Source organism: Nomascus leucogenys, chromosome 24 (genome assembly GCF_006542625.1).
Source record: "Nomascus leucogenys isolate Asia chromosome 24, Asia_NLE_v1, whole genome shotgun sequence".
Taxonomy (NCBI): Eukaryota; Metazoa; Chordata; class Mammalia; order Primates; family Hylobatidae; genus Nomascus; species Nomascus leucogenys.
The window spans coordinates 26,053,392-26,066,445 of record NC_044404.1 but is presented as its reverse complement, the minus strand read 5'-3'; the positions used below and the strand labels follow the sequence as shown (position 1 = coordinate 26,066,445).

Sequence of the window (13,054 nt, the reverse complement as noted above, 5' to 3'; positions counted from 1 at the left end):
ACTGTTGTGGGAGCTAATAACACATCCTTCCTTCGATAATGCTGATTGGTGGCATCCAATCATCTGAGGTAGGGATGGGGCCTGGACCAGGGCTGAGGGAGGCCCGCCCAGTACCTGGTCCAGGCCTGGGACTCCTGAGCACTGCCAGCCAAGGCCTCTCCTGCCTACCCGGACCCGCCTCCTCGGAGAGTGGGGGAGGTGCCGCTCAAGCCTGATGCTGATCTCTTTTGACAGCTGCTCCTAAGGCTGGCAGGATGGTAGGCAGTGGGGGAAGGGACCAGATTTAAAGGTCCAGTTGCTCCGCCCCCTGCCAGACCTGGGCAGGCAGGCGCGGGTGAGCATCCTCTGAGGGCTTGGGTCTTGCGTATATAGAAGGTCAGAGACCCCTCTACCCTAGTTTCCACTTCTTGGTGTCATGAAGACCACTGGTCTTCATGTCTGCTCCCACCCTACAGGCCGCCAGGGAGACCAGTGCTGCCCACCATGCGATTTCGACGCCTGACCCCTGGTTACTTCCGGGTACTACAGGTAAGTACCCCTGATCAATGGTTTCTGGCACGACTGACCTCTTCCTCCCCCTACCATAGCTGGGTTGACACCCCCAACAGCCAGGCTGTCACGTTCCCTGCCGCCTGAGCAGGCAGGCCCAGATGGGCAGTGAGGCGAAAGGGATTGGGGTGGAATCTCCCTGGGGCAGGACCAGCGTCCATGTCTCCTTCCCCTAGCTATACCTACTCAGCCCCTTCCCACTCCCCACCTTCCTGGCAGTCTCAACTGACCCCTGAGGCACACCCTCTGTGCACCTCCAGATGCAGGTAGCTGGTGAGCTGAAGGCAGAGCCCCGGAGTCTGCTGGCGGGAGTTGTGGCTACAGTGCTAGCTGTCCTCGGGCTGGGTGGCTCCTGCTATGCTGTCTGGAAGATGGTGGGGCAGCGGCGGGTGCCACGGGCCCCATAATGAAGAAGAGAGACTCTCACCTGGGTGCTGGGGGTAGGTGACTCGGGAGGGGGCTGCAATCTCAGCCTTCTTTTCTAGGGATCAGTCTCTATCGGAAGCAGGACAGAGTAATCTGATCCCACTCCCGCCACTCCACACTGCATCAGGCCTCCATCTGGGTGCTCCAGTTCAGATGCTAGGACCTCAGAGGGAAGGCAGGGATAGACCAAGTGGGGAGTAGACACCCTAGGCCTGGTGCACAGAAAGTAGCAGACAAGCCCTACTAGGGCAGAAGTTTGAGACAGCGGCCTGGAAGTTAGAGTTGGAGGCAAGCTCTCTTTGTCCAGTTCCTTTATTGGGGGCAGGGCACTCAGAAGAAGCCCTCCGCTCCCCAAACCCAGAGGCAAAAGGGATTGGCACGCTCCCTCCCAGCCTAGTTCTTGCGTCACTGTCCATGGGCAATTCCTCTGCCCTGCATTTTCAGGCCATGTCAGGTAGAGGTGTCCATCTCAGGGACCTCAGTGGACACTTCTGTGGGCACCGCCAGCCGCCTGGGGGGCACATAGGATCCCATACCCGCTGCCCTCTCCGCCTCTTCCAGACTGTAGGGCTCGACGCTCAGCTGCTTCAGCCTGGGAGAAAGAAAAACAGGAGTTGGGAGCTGACCAGGTGAGAGCCCTATCTGCTGAGCACCCATCCATCAATCCTCTCCTCACTCCTTCATACCTTTTCTTGTGGTCTTTGGATCGGAAGTGGGTCTTCAGGTTGGCGGAATCGATGAAGTACCTCCTGCAGGGATGGAAGTGAGAAGGAGAGTGAGGAGGTGATAGTCTCCCAAGTACACCTATCTCCCTAGCCCTAGCTTGTCCCTGACGCCAGGATCCGGGTCTGAGAAACGGGAGGCGGGCGGACCCACGGCTCCCAAGAGAGAAGACTCCGCGCGGCCTGGGGCTTGAACTTCACATCTCCCGGCCGGTACCGCGGACCGTCCTCCGCCCCAGGCCGGGCTCGTCCGGGACTCACGCGCAGGCCAGACAGCGGTGCAGGCCGCCCCCTGGCAGGTCGGGGTCGAACTCGGCGTTTGGGTTGGGCTGGGGCCGTGCGGGTCCCTGAGGCCGCAGTTCGCGGTGAATCTCATCCAGGTCCGGCCGCCGCCGCTTCGCTTTCATCTGCCGGGCTAGAGAGTGCGCTCGGTGTGCGCCTGTCCGGCGAGAGCGACCCATGGCCAGAAAGAGCCCGGCCGGCCCAGGGGCCAGGAGCAGGGCAGGGAGCACACGTGTGAGCGCTTCCGGGCCGATCAGCTACGTCAGGCCACGCCGGGGGGCGAGGCAGGCTCAGCCGGACCGCCTCTGATGACGTCACTCTCGGCCAGCGGCTCGAGCGCCGCCAGGCGGCCGTCGACGTCAGTGACTGAGCTCAGGACGGGTCCCCAGAAGTGTGCCCACTGAAGGGCATGGCCCCCCGCGCCCTCGCTGGGGAGGCGCGGGGTGGTGCGTGCGCCTGGGGGTTTCGGGGCCGTCCTGCTGCCCTGCTCTCCCTGGCCTGGCCCAACCAGTATCAGTGCCAACCTCTGCCCTTGTCATCCCTTCCTGTTTCCCAGACCTTGGACTCCGCGGTGGGGGTGGGATGCTTTATCTCTGGAAAGCACTGATAAATGTCTGTGTCATGAATAAATTAGTAAATGACTGAGAGTGAATAAGTTTGGAATCCCAGCCCCACCAGGGCTTCCCGAGGTATCTCCAGTCCCTGAAAAAGTCCTCACTTCTCCGGGCTCCCGTTATTCCCTTGAGTCTCCATCCTCTCTCTGACCCCAGCCAAATCCGTGAAGGGTGTTGTTCCTCCCCAGAGATTGCAGTCCTCAGGCATCCAGACTCCAGAGGGCTCAGTTCCTCTCACAAGTACTCATAGAAGGACCTCTCCATCTTTGCCTCCTTCCTCTAAGCCCTGGGCTCCCAGAGGTGGGCTGGCAGCAAAGGCCTAGGTGTTGCATGCTCAGAGTGGGCAGAGGCCTAGAGGGCCTTTCCCCATTCACAGGAGCCTGGTGCCTCCCAGGCTGGCCAGAGCCAACTCAGCTGGAAGGGGCCAGAGGAGCTTAGCAATAATTCAGGGGCTCCAGCTCTTTGGAGTCTGTTGCCAGGAAACAAGGAGACAGGCACGTGTATCCCTGGGGAGAGGAATCAGTTTCCAGCCCAGACAAAGGAGTGAAATGTAAGCCCAAGGTGCCCACTGGGGGCCTGTGGACCTTCCTGCTCCAGTTCATTGAGGCTGAGTAGGGACACAGGGTGGAGCCCTGCTGAGGACACAACTGGTACGACTACAGTCACAGAGGCTCCAGTGTGTGTCCCAGACCTCAGGATTTTGTGAATGGAAGAAGATTTTCCTGGAGCCATGCTAAGAGATGAACAACTCAAGTACTCCTAGGCCCAGGAAGAAAGCCTCTCTAGAGACAGATGTCTTCATTATTCTTGGCCAATATGGGTCAAGACAAGGGGCTAAGGTGGCAGAAGCTTGTTCCATCCCCCACCCCCTGACTCCTTTGGATCAGGTTCACCTCCTGGGCACTGTGCCAGCTGGGGAGGCTGGTGCATCTTTAATGAAGTCACTGGATCCCTCGGACAGGCTCTTGGCCTCACCAAGTTCCTAGAGCCAGACTCACTGGTATCCACTGAGCCACCACCTTCCTGTGCTTGCGTGCCAGGCCCCTTCCCCCTGCAGCCATGAACCAGGCCTTCTGGAAAACCTACAAGTCCAAAGTGCTACAGACCCTGAGTGGGGAATCTGAGGAAGACCTGGCAGAGGAGGTGGGTGCTATCCATGCATGCTGGGTGCAGCATGTGCAGAGGGGCAGCAGGAATGAGCAGTATGAAGTGGGGCACAGGATAGGCTTGGAGGTGGGGGGGCCACATTTGTGCAGATGGCACATTCGGGGATGGTAAAGAGCATGGTGCAGCATCAGAAAGCCAGGACATTCAAGAAAACCGAGGAAGAAAAGACTTAGGGACCATAGGAGGAGTGGCCACTGTCTCCAAAGATCTCGAGGCTGCCACATGGAAGAGATTCTTCCAGGACCAGTGGGCAGTAGGCACATGGGCACACTTAGCTGGACACAACTTTCTAATGGGAGCAGAAGTAGGAGAGATGTAGTGAGCCCCATGTTACTAGAGGTAGGGGGAGTGGCACCTGTACTAGAAAGGTCACTGTAGCAGCATCGGATCAAAGCCATACTTAGACCATGCTTTGTTCTGACATTACAAAAAACAAACAAACAAAAAAACAGGCTGGGCCGGGCACGGTGGCTCATGCCTGTAATCCTAGCACTTTGGGAGGCCGAGGCAGGTGGATTGCCTGAGCTCAGGAATTCAGGACCAGCCTGGGCAACACGGTGAAACCCAGTCTCTACTAAAATACAAAAAAAGTAGCCAGGCATGGCAGCGTGTGCCTGTAATCCCAGCCACATGGGAGGCTGAGGCAGGAGAATTGCTTGAGCCTGGGAGGCGGAGGTTGCAATGAGCTGAGATCGCGCCATTGCACTCCAGCCTGGGTGACAGAGCAAGACTCCGTCTCAAAAACAAACAAAAAAACAAAAAACAGGCCAGGCGCAGTAGCTCCTGCCTCTAATACTAGCACTTTGGAAGGCCACGGAGGGTGGATCACCTGAGGTCAGGAGTTTGAGACCAGCCTGGCTAACATGGCGAAACCCTGACTCTACTACAAATACAAAAATTAGCTGCGCATGGTGGCGGGCACCTATAATCCCATCTACTCAGGGGGCTGAGGCAGGAGGATCACTTGAGCCCAGGATTTTGAGACCAGCCTGGGTGACATAGCGAAACCCTATCTCAACAAAAAAATACAAAATTAGACAAGCATGGTGGCACACACCTGCAGTCCCAGCTACTCAGGAGGCTGAGGTGGGTGGATCACTTGAGCCCAGGGAGGTCAAGGCTCCACTGCATTACAGCCTGTATGACAGGTGAGACTTTGTCTTGAAACAACAACAACAGCAAAGTTTCTGAAACCAGGGATAGTCTTGTGTCTGGAGGCTGTGATAAGTGGCAGTCACACAATCACACAAAATGTGGCAGAGGCAGGAATCGGTTCGGAGGGGCGGGGAATGGTTTGAATTCGTGAATGTCTGGAGAAACGGTTGGTGTCTAAGGCTGGGCTTGTGCAGAAATGTCGGTGGGTAACTGGTGTGATCAGTGTCTGGGTGGAATCCCCAGTGAACGTGTATGTGCAGGTGTGAACATTTTGGGTAGCAGTCTATGCCTGCATGCCTCTGTGTAGATATTTGCAGGTGTTATGTTTATATGGTGTATGTGTTTTGGTATCTGTGGTTGGGCGGAGAGGTTCTGTGTGTTGCGGACAGGCCTCCGTGCAGCTGTCTGTGGTTGTATAAGTGCACAGGCGTGAATGGTGTAACTGCGTGTGTCCTTGTATAGGTACCTCACAACACGTATGTCTATGTACAGGTGAAGAGCTGTAGCCATGTGGGGGCATGCTCATGTACAGGTGTGTGTCTACATCAGAGTGCATGCCCATGTCCACATGCTTTTAGGTGTAAACGGATGTGTCTGTGTTGGGCAGGTATGTGTGCTCAAGGGTGTCTGCAGCTCAGGCTCGTGGCTCACGCCTGTAATCCCAGCACTTTGGGAGGCCGAGGTGGGAGGATCACTTGAGGCCAGGAGTTCGAGACCAGCCTGGCCAACATGGCAAAACCCCATCTCTATTAAAAATACAAACATTAGCAGGGCGGTAGTGGGTGCCTGTAGGCGCAGATACTTAGGAGGCTAAGGCAGGAGAATCACTTGAACCCGGGAGGAGGCAGAGGTTGCAGTGAGCCAAGATCGCGCCACTGCACACCATGGCAAGACTCCATCACACACACACACACACACACACACACACACACACACACACACACGAGAAAAAGGGTGTCTGCAGGGATTTACTCTGCAGGTGTACCTGTATGCATTCCCATGTGCCCTTGTGGATCTGTGGAGTGTATAGGTGTGTGTTTAGTTCTGTGGGATTTGGGGTGCCTGGTCTGTGTGTACTAGGCTAGCCTCTCTCATGCTGTGTGGGGCTCTTGTGTCCCAGAGGGAGAACCCAGCATTAGTGGAGTCTGAGACAGCAGAATCGACCGAGGAGACCTTCAATCCCATGTCACAGCTGGCCCGCCGGGTGAGTATTCTCCCTTCTTCCACCCCAACCCTGGGCAGCCTGGCAGAGGCTTCTGTGGAGTCCTGGGAGGTTGTGCTGGGCCCCCTCCCTGACTCCCAACCCCTTTCCTAGGTTCAGGGGGTCGGGGTGAAAGGCTGGCTGACAATGTCATCTCTGTTTAACAAAGAAGATGAAGATAAGCTGCTGCCACCAGAGCCTTGTGCTGACCAGTATGTGCATGTGTGTTTGTGGTGGTTCTGGAAGGGGCCTGAGGTCCCCCTTCTGCCTATTCCTTTCCTTTGGGTTTGTCTTTCTAACCACTGAGGGCTGGGGAGGGGCAGCCCCAGGCTGTTTCTGTTTCTCTCAGTAGGAAACAGGCCAAATCAGCATATCTGGGAGATTAGGGTAAATCTCAGGAGGAATTGACCAGCTGTTGGGATTGAGGTGCTAGAAGGTATTTATGGGCTCTCACGACCCATCCGCTTGGGAGGGGCCATCTCTCTAAAATCCAAGAACGGAGAATAAATACCTTTAGGTGTTTGCAGGAGGTGATCCAGCTCAAAGGTTCTCAAGTATTGCCTAAACCCTCACCCTCCAAGGAAGCGTGTCACAAACATATTCCTGGACCCTCCTTCAGAGACTCGGATTTCGCTGGTGTGGCAGAGCCTTGGGGATCTAGCCATGTTTTCAGCAAGCTCCCCCAGGGCCCTGCAGCATGCTGCTTTGGGAACCACTGTCTTAGAAGGTCTTTGAGGCCAAGGATTAGCGGGTGGGACCTGGGAACTCAGTCTCCCTCCTGGCTCTATCTCTGGCACATTCTCCATTTCTGCCTTTTCTCCATCCTGATCACATCCCCCTCTCACCATTGACCCTATTCTTTTCTCCTAGGGTCCCCATGACCCATCAGCCTCTCCCACCCCCAGGTTTCCATTCTTTCCCCCCACCCCCATCCCCAGTTCCCTAAGGAACTTCCTGGACTTGAGGCTTCCACTTCAAGCTTTATCACCTCTCCGTGACTGCCCTTCCCCCCAACATCTTCGCACCTCTCTGGAGTCCCCCGCTCTCCCCTAAGCCTCTGACCTAGGCCTTCCTGTCGCTCCACCTTTCTCCCATGCCCCTAGTCCCCCTTTCCCTCAATCTCAGGACCTGATTCCTGTCCCTGCCCCGCCTCTTTTCCCCGGGGCTTCCCTCAAGTGGGATCTGAACAGCCCTCCCGCTCCCACCTGCTTTCCCAGGGATCCTTCCAGCTTCCCAGACCTGCGCACGCCTCCAGCGTCCCTCCTAGAGCCTCGCCTGAACCCCTGACCTCATTCTCTCCCCAGGGATCCTGATCCCCGTCCCCTCCCTCCACACCCCTCGCCTAATCCCCTGACCCTGTCCCACCCCAGCCCCCTTTCCCAGGGCCTCTGAGCCCTCCCCTTGCCTCCAGGCCCTGACCCTCCTCCTCGTCCCGGTCCCCCACTGGTCACCTGACCCCGCTCCTCACCACTGCCCCTGACTCCGCCCAGGTTCCCCCGGCCCCACTAAACTCGTCCCTCAGCCCAGCCGATGTTCCTCCCCGGGACCGCTCGGCCGCTTCCCTGACCGCGGCCCTCTCCCGCAGCCCTCTGGCGGCGCGACCCCCCTCGCAGGCGGCGGCGGCGGAGGCGCGCGGCCCGGGCTTCTGGGACGCGTTCGCCAGCAGGTGGCAGCAGCAGCAGGCGGCGGCGGCGTCCATGCTGCACGGCACCGAGCCCACTCTGGAGCCGGACCCCGAACCCGCGGACGAAGCCGCAGAGGAGGCCGCAGAGCACCCCGAGTCGCAGGAGGCCGAGCCGGTGGCCGGCTTCAAGTGGGGCTTCCTCACCCACAAACTGGCCGAGATGAGGGTGAAGGCTGCGCCCAAGGGTGACTAGCGGGCTGGCCGAACCCCGCGCCCGCTGCTCCCACCCCTGATAAAAATCCTGGCCCGACAGCATGTGTGACCGCGTGCTTTTGTCCAGGCATCCAGAAAGACTGCTTTTGCGAGGGGCGACCTCGGGCGGGGTCCAGCTGGAGGGGTCCTCACCTCACCAAACATACAAGGCGAAAATGACCAGAGTCAGCCCGCATATCGGGATGGGTTTTTTATTTAAGGTACAACTTTCCAGGAAGTTGGAGAGCTCCAGAGGACTGCGTCCATCGCCCTCTCCAGCCTCATTTAATTCAACAAACGGTGCCTGTGGCCCTACTATGTGCGCCATCCCTGTACTAGGAAAAAGGTCAAAGATTAACTGAGAACCCAGACTACCAGGGGGTCCCACAAAAGGTGACAAATTGAGGCCCAAAAATAGGACTGTACTTGGGAGCTCAGAGCAGGTGAGGCTGACTGGGGCATTCAGGAAGGCTTCCTGGAGGAGAATATACGTTATCTCCGAGAAGGAAGAGCAGAGAGAAAAGGAACGGCAACCCAGGCAAAGGAAGGAGGCGCATGAAGGAAGGCTTGGAGGTGCGAACCTGTGATGAAAATAGGCGACCTTGCGCGTCCTTGCAGGAAAGGGCGGCAGTGGCAGGAGCCTGCTGGCTGGCAGGAAAGGTTCCCTTCTTTTCTTTTTTTATTTTTATTTTTTGAGACGGAGTCTGGCCCTGTCGCCCAGGCTGGAGTGCAATGGCTCGATCTCGGCTCACTGCAACCTCCGCCTCTGGTTCAAGCGATTCTCCTGCCTCAGCCTCCCGAGTAGCTGGGATTACAGGCGCGCGCCTCCAAGCTCAGCTAATTTTTGTATTTTTAGTAGAGACCATGTTGGCCAGGCTGGTCTCGAACTCCTGATCTCGTGATCCACCCTCCTCAGCCTCCCAAAGTGCTGGGATTACAGGCCTGAGCCACCGCGACCGGCCCGGTTCCCTTCTTTTTGTGTCCGAAAAGTTGGCTCTCGACCCTTCATACCCAGTGACCACAACCGGGGCAGCAAAACCCCGGGAATGGGGGCCTTTTAGGATTTGGTGGAGCCCAGATTTCTGGAGCAGACACCCCCTCGGGCTCCCAAAGCGCATTATTCCCAGCTCCCAGCTCTAGTTTGGATCGACCTGGAGGCCAGTGGAGATCACAAGTGTTAGTACTCATTCAGTTGAAGTCACGTCAGTTATCGTTTATTGAGCACTTTCTATATGCTGGCCACTTTGCCATGCGCATTACAACTATTTTGAAATACTTGTATCCCCTACTCCTCCCTCCTTAATAACCGCGGGGTGCCGCTGCGTCCAGGGAGGTCAAGTGCTTGCCCAGGATCACACAGCCGGGAACACACATTCCAAAACCCACGGGTTTACCCGCGAAAACCCGTTTGCTCCTTCCTCAGCTCCCCATTTAAATAACGTTTTAACTTTATTCAGCAGGTTTGCTCATCTCCCACCCCAATCGTGACTCCCCAGACCGGGCCTCCACAGGGACAAAGAGGCCTCTCCCTCCCCCTTCGCCGCGGGCGCAGGGAAGGGCCTTCGGCAACAACTTGTCCCACCTCCCCAAGGTTCGTTCAGACGCGAAACTGAGTTCCAGAAGGAAGGGCTTACGCGAAAGCACCCAGCGCGCCAGAAGAGGGGTGTCCCTGTCCGTGCCCGGGGCCAGCCCCGCGCTTGGCACTCCCTGGGAAGCCGGCTCCGGAGCCGCGGTGGTCACACCTCGGACTCGCGCGGCGGTCCGCGGGCGCGCTGGCAGCCGTACAGCCACTGGATGACGCGCGCGTTGCGCTCCACGACCGACACCGGGGGGCGCCCGTCCCGCGCCGAGCCCGCTGCCTCCGAGCCGCCGCCGCCGCCCGCGCCGTCCGGGCTGTCCACGCCCCTGTCGCTGGATGTCCAGTCGCTGGCGTCCCCGGAGCCGGGCGGAGGCGAAGTTCCGGCCTGCGGGCTGGCGTCGGCCCCCCAGCTCTGCGGGGAGAAGCGCTCTGCGCCCAGCACCTCCACCAGCGCGCGCTCCAGGCCGCAGTAGTTGAAGAAGCGCTCCTTCTCCGACAGGGGCAGCGAGCACGTGGGACACAGCGCCCGCTTTCCCGCCGCTTCCGGGGCATCCTGGGGCGCGGCCCAACCCCCTGAAGCCGCAGGTCGCTCTGTGGAGGCCGGGCTGCTCGGGGCAGCGTCCCGCGGGGCACCCAGAAAGAGGCGCCGCACCAGCCCCTGGCCCTTGGCGTTCTCTTTGTTCACCGAAGCCTTGCAGTCCCGCTTCTGGCGGTAGAAGATGAGGGAGTCAGGCCTCGGCAGCCGCCTGCCGCTTCCCCGGCGGGCCGGCCTGGGCGTCCTGGGCGATGCAGGGGGCCCCAGCTCGTTGCAGGGGTGCGGCGTGAGCGGCCCAGGACTCCCACGCAGGGCTGGCTCCTGTCGCCTGGCTATCACCTGGTGCGTCTTGACATACTTGGCTTTGTCCGCTTCCAGCCTCTCCACGGCGCTGGGGGTCCGTCCTCTGGACGGGGTGGAGGGAGGGGCCAGGAGCATCTTAGCAGAGCTGATCAGGACAGTGCCCCATAAGTAGCCAGCCACGGGGCCAAGAGCAATTGGCTTGGGCTCTCACAGACCTGCAGGGAGAGAAGAAGGTCAGGGGAAGGGTAGGAAATGCGCCTGGTCCTCTCCTGCCGGCATTCCTCAGTATAGGATCAGTCAGCCACCCTCTCCCATCCAGGTTAGCCGGTGCCACGTCCAGGGAGCAGAGGCTCAGGCCATCCCCTTTCCCTGTCCTTCAGAGACATTGAGTGGGGTCTCTCTGGCCACTTAGAAACATATTCCCCTTTGAAGGTGCCCCAATCTGGCCACAGGGCCATGCAAGCAGGCCTCAGCAAGCAGGACACTTGGAAAAGGAAACAGGGCTGGTCCTGGCCCAATTCCTGAAAGTGGCTTCAACCGGAAAAAATACCTCTTCCCAACCCAGCAGCTTTGAGCCCAAGACAAGAAGGCTCCCAGCCACAGGCTGGCTCCAGCAGGGCCCACCCTTCCCGCCCCCAAACACCGAGGTCAGGGATATAACCACAGGGTAGGAGCCTCCAGTAATTGCAGCCAACTGCCCTGCCCAGGCCCAGCAGGGCCATTGGGGCAGGAGAGGGAGGTGGTTCCCAGGCCTTATCAGCTACTGCCAGCTACTCTGCCCTGCCAAGGGGATCGCAGAATGCCAAACTGTAAACATCACCTTGTTTAACCTTTGCATTTCCATTTCCTGAAGAGGAAACTGGCCTGGAGAGGAGGGGGGCTTGCTCAGGTGCTATTGAGAGTTGGGAGCCAGGACTGGAACCCAAGTTTCTTTTTTTTTTTCTTTAGACAGAGTCTTGCTCTGTCACCCAGGTTTCTTGCCTTGCAGTTCAGATGGGATCTCTCACTTGCCTATCAGAACTTCCCACTGAGGCGGGGCGCGATGGCTCATGCCTGTAATCCCAGCACTTTGGGAGGCCGAGGTGGGTGAATCACCTTAGGTGAGGAGTTCCAGACCAGCTGGCCAACATGGCGATACCCCATCTCTACTGAAAATACAAAAATTAGCGAGGTGTGGTGGCGCGCACCTGTAATCCCAGCTACTTGGGAAGCTGAGGCAGGAGAATCACTTGAACCTGGGAGGCGGAGGTTGCAGTGAGCCGAGATCGCGCGCCACTGCACTCCAGCCTGGGCAACAGACTCCATCTCAAAAAAAAAAAAAAAAAAAAAGAAAAAAAAGAACTCACTGATATTTTGCGTATATTCCTGCTGCTATAAAACCAAGCAATTTCCGTTAGAAATGGGCCCCTCGCCTTACTAAAAAGTTCCTTCCACTAATTCTTCCTAATAACCTGCACTCCTACTCCCAGAAATTTGCCCTCAGGGTCCTTGTCCCTTTTTTATCCTAAGACCTCATGACCCTTTTCCACCTCCCTTCTGCTGGGGCAAGGAGCGAGGAGGGGTTGTAAATCAAGAGCTGACAGTTCTCTTGGCAGTAACAGAATGGGCCACCCACATGGCCCTGCACACCCGACCCCACCCCTATCTTCCCCTACTCCCCCTGAGTCCTGGAGGCTGAGGGACCTTGGATCTGGGGACAACAAAGGAACAGAATTATCCACGGAAGCGGGGAAGGGGTCTGTGAGAGGCCTTGGGACAGAGACCCTGCCAGGCCCAGCCCACCCCTGCACCCAGCATCTAGTGTAGTCAGTCTGCTCATGGGTAGTTGAGGCCTGGGAACCAAGGAGAGTCTGGCAGTGTCCCCCTCCCTGTCTCCCAAGGAGTCTCCTGGGCAGTGGGTCAGATTCCAAGGTCCCAGAAGGCACTGCTTGTCTGACCCCATGGGTGCCCTCTGTCCTCTCCTCTTCTCCCCAGCCCTGAGCAGGGAGACTATAAAAAGTTCCTAATCACAAGGACCAAAATAGTCTGTCATCCACAGCCTCTTCCCTGCCTTCTGGGCTAGCCTGGAGGCCGGACCTCAGACATCCCGCCCTAGAAGCCTGGCAGGCAGCCTCGGGCCCTCCATTCCTTTCCCTGCCTTCTCCCAGTCCTGAAACTTGTGGTCTCAACTCTGCCCCAGGCTTCTGCTCTGGGCATGGGCCATCTTTTAGGCTCACTAGTTTGGCACCAGTCTCCCTGCCCTCAGGCCCCTGGGTTCCTTCCTACCCCAGCCCTGGGCTCAGGGTACACTCACCTCTGCATGGGAGGCCTGATTGCAGGGGTCCTTGGGCAGGTCCAGACTGAGGGCAGGAGTGGACAGCAAGGACTAGAAGTAACTTTGGTGGCAGCCAAACCTCACTCTCCACAGGAAAAGCAGAGAAAGCCTCCACCCCCCGCCCCCCAAATTAACCCTCGCCTTCCTGAGGCAGATCCTGGCCTCCGTTAACTCTTTCCTGATCACAGTCTCTGCTCTGTGGAGAACTGTGAACCAAGTCCAGCTCCCTTTATTTTACAGATGGTCAAACAGTCTCTGCCCGGTTAGGTGATTGGCCGTGGAAGCACCATGAGCTTAGGCAGAGCCAGGACTCCAAACAAGGCCTCCTGAT

The 13,054-nt window shown here is 58.0% G+C and overlaps 3 protein-coding genes across 3 annotated transcripts; 1 reads left to right on the top strand and 2 right to left on the bottom strand.

Moving 5' to 3' along the window:
• Positions 1-1,269: 1,269 nt before the first annotated feature.
• On the bottom strand, positions 1,270-2,357 carry ZNF593 (zinc finger protein 593). The gene is made up of 3 exons (XM_003271644.4): positions 1,959-2,357; positions 1,662-1,724; positions 1,270-1,567 (listed from the first exon to the last, which is right to left on the bottom strand). Exons 1-3 carry the CDS (start codon positions 2,156-2,158, stop codon positions 1,426-1,428), a joined length of 405 nt encoding a protein of 134 aa, XP_003271692.1. The 5' UTR covers positions 2,159-2,357; the 3' UTR covers positions 1,270-1,425.
• Positions 2,358-3,569: 1,212 nt separating this feature from the next.
• C24H1orf232 (chromosome 24 C1orf232 homolog) lies at positions 3,570-7,993 on the top strand. The gene is made up of 4 exons (XM_012498396.2): positions 3,570-3,736; positions 6,036-6,119; positions 6,231-6,328; positions 7,702-7,993. Exons 1-4 carry the CDS (start codon positions 3,653-3,655, stop codon positions 7,991-7,993), a joined length of 558 nt encoding a protein of 185 aa, XP_012353850.2. The 5' UTR covers positions 3,570-3,652.
• Positions 7,994-9,186: 1,193 nt separating this feature from the next.
• On the bottom strand, positions 9,187-12,795 carry FAM110D (family with sequence similarity 110 member D). The gene is made up of 2 exons (XM_003271643.4): positions 12,703-12,795; positions 9,187-10,624 (listed from the first exon to the last, which is right to left on the bottom strand). Exon 2 carries the CDS (start codon positions 10,542-10,544, stop codon positions 9,729-9,731), a length of 816 nt encoding a protein of 271 aa, XP_003271691.1. The 5' UTR covers positions 10,545-10,624; positions 12,703-12,795; the 3' UTR covers positions 9,187-9,728.
• Positions 12,796-13,054: the final 259 nt, after the last annotated feature.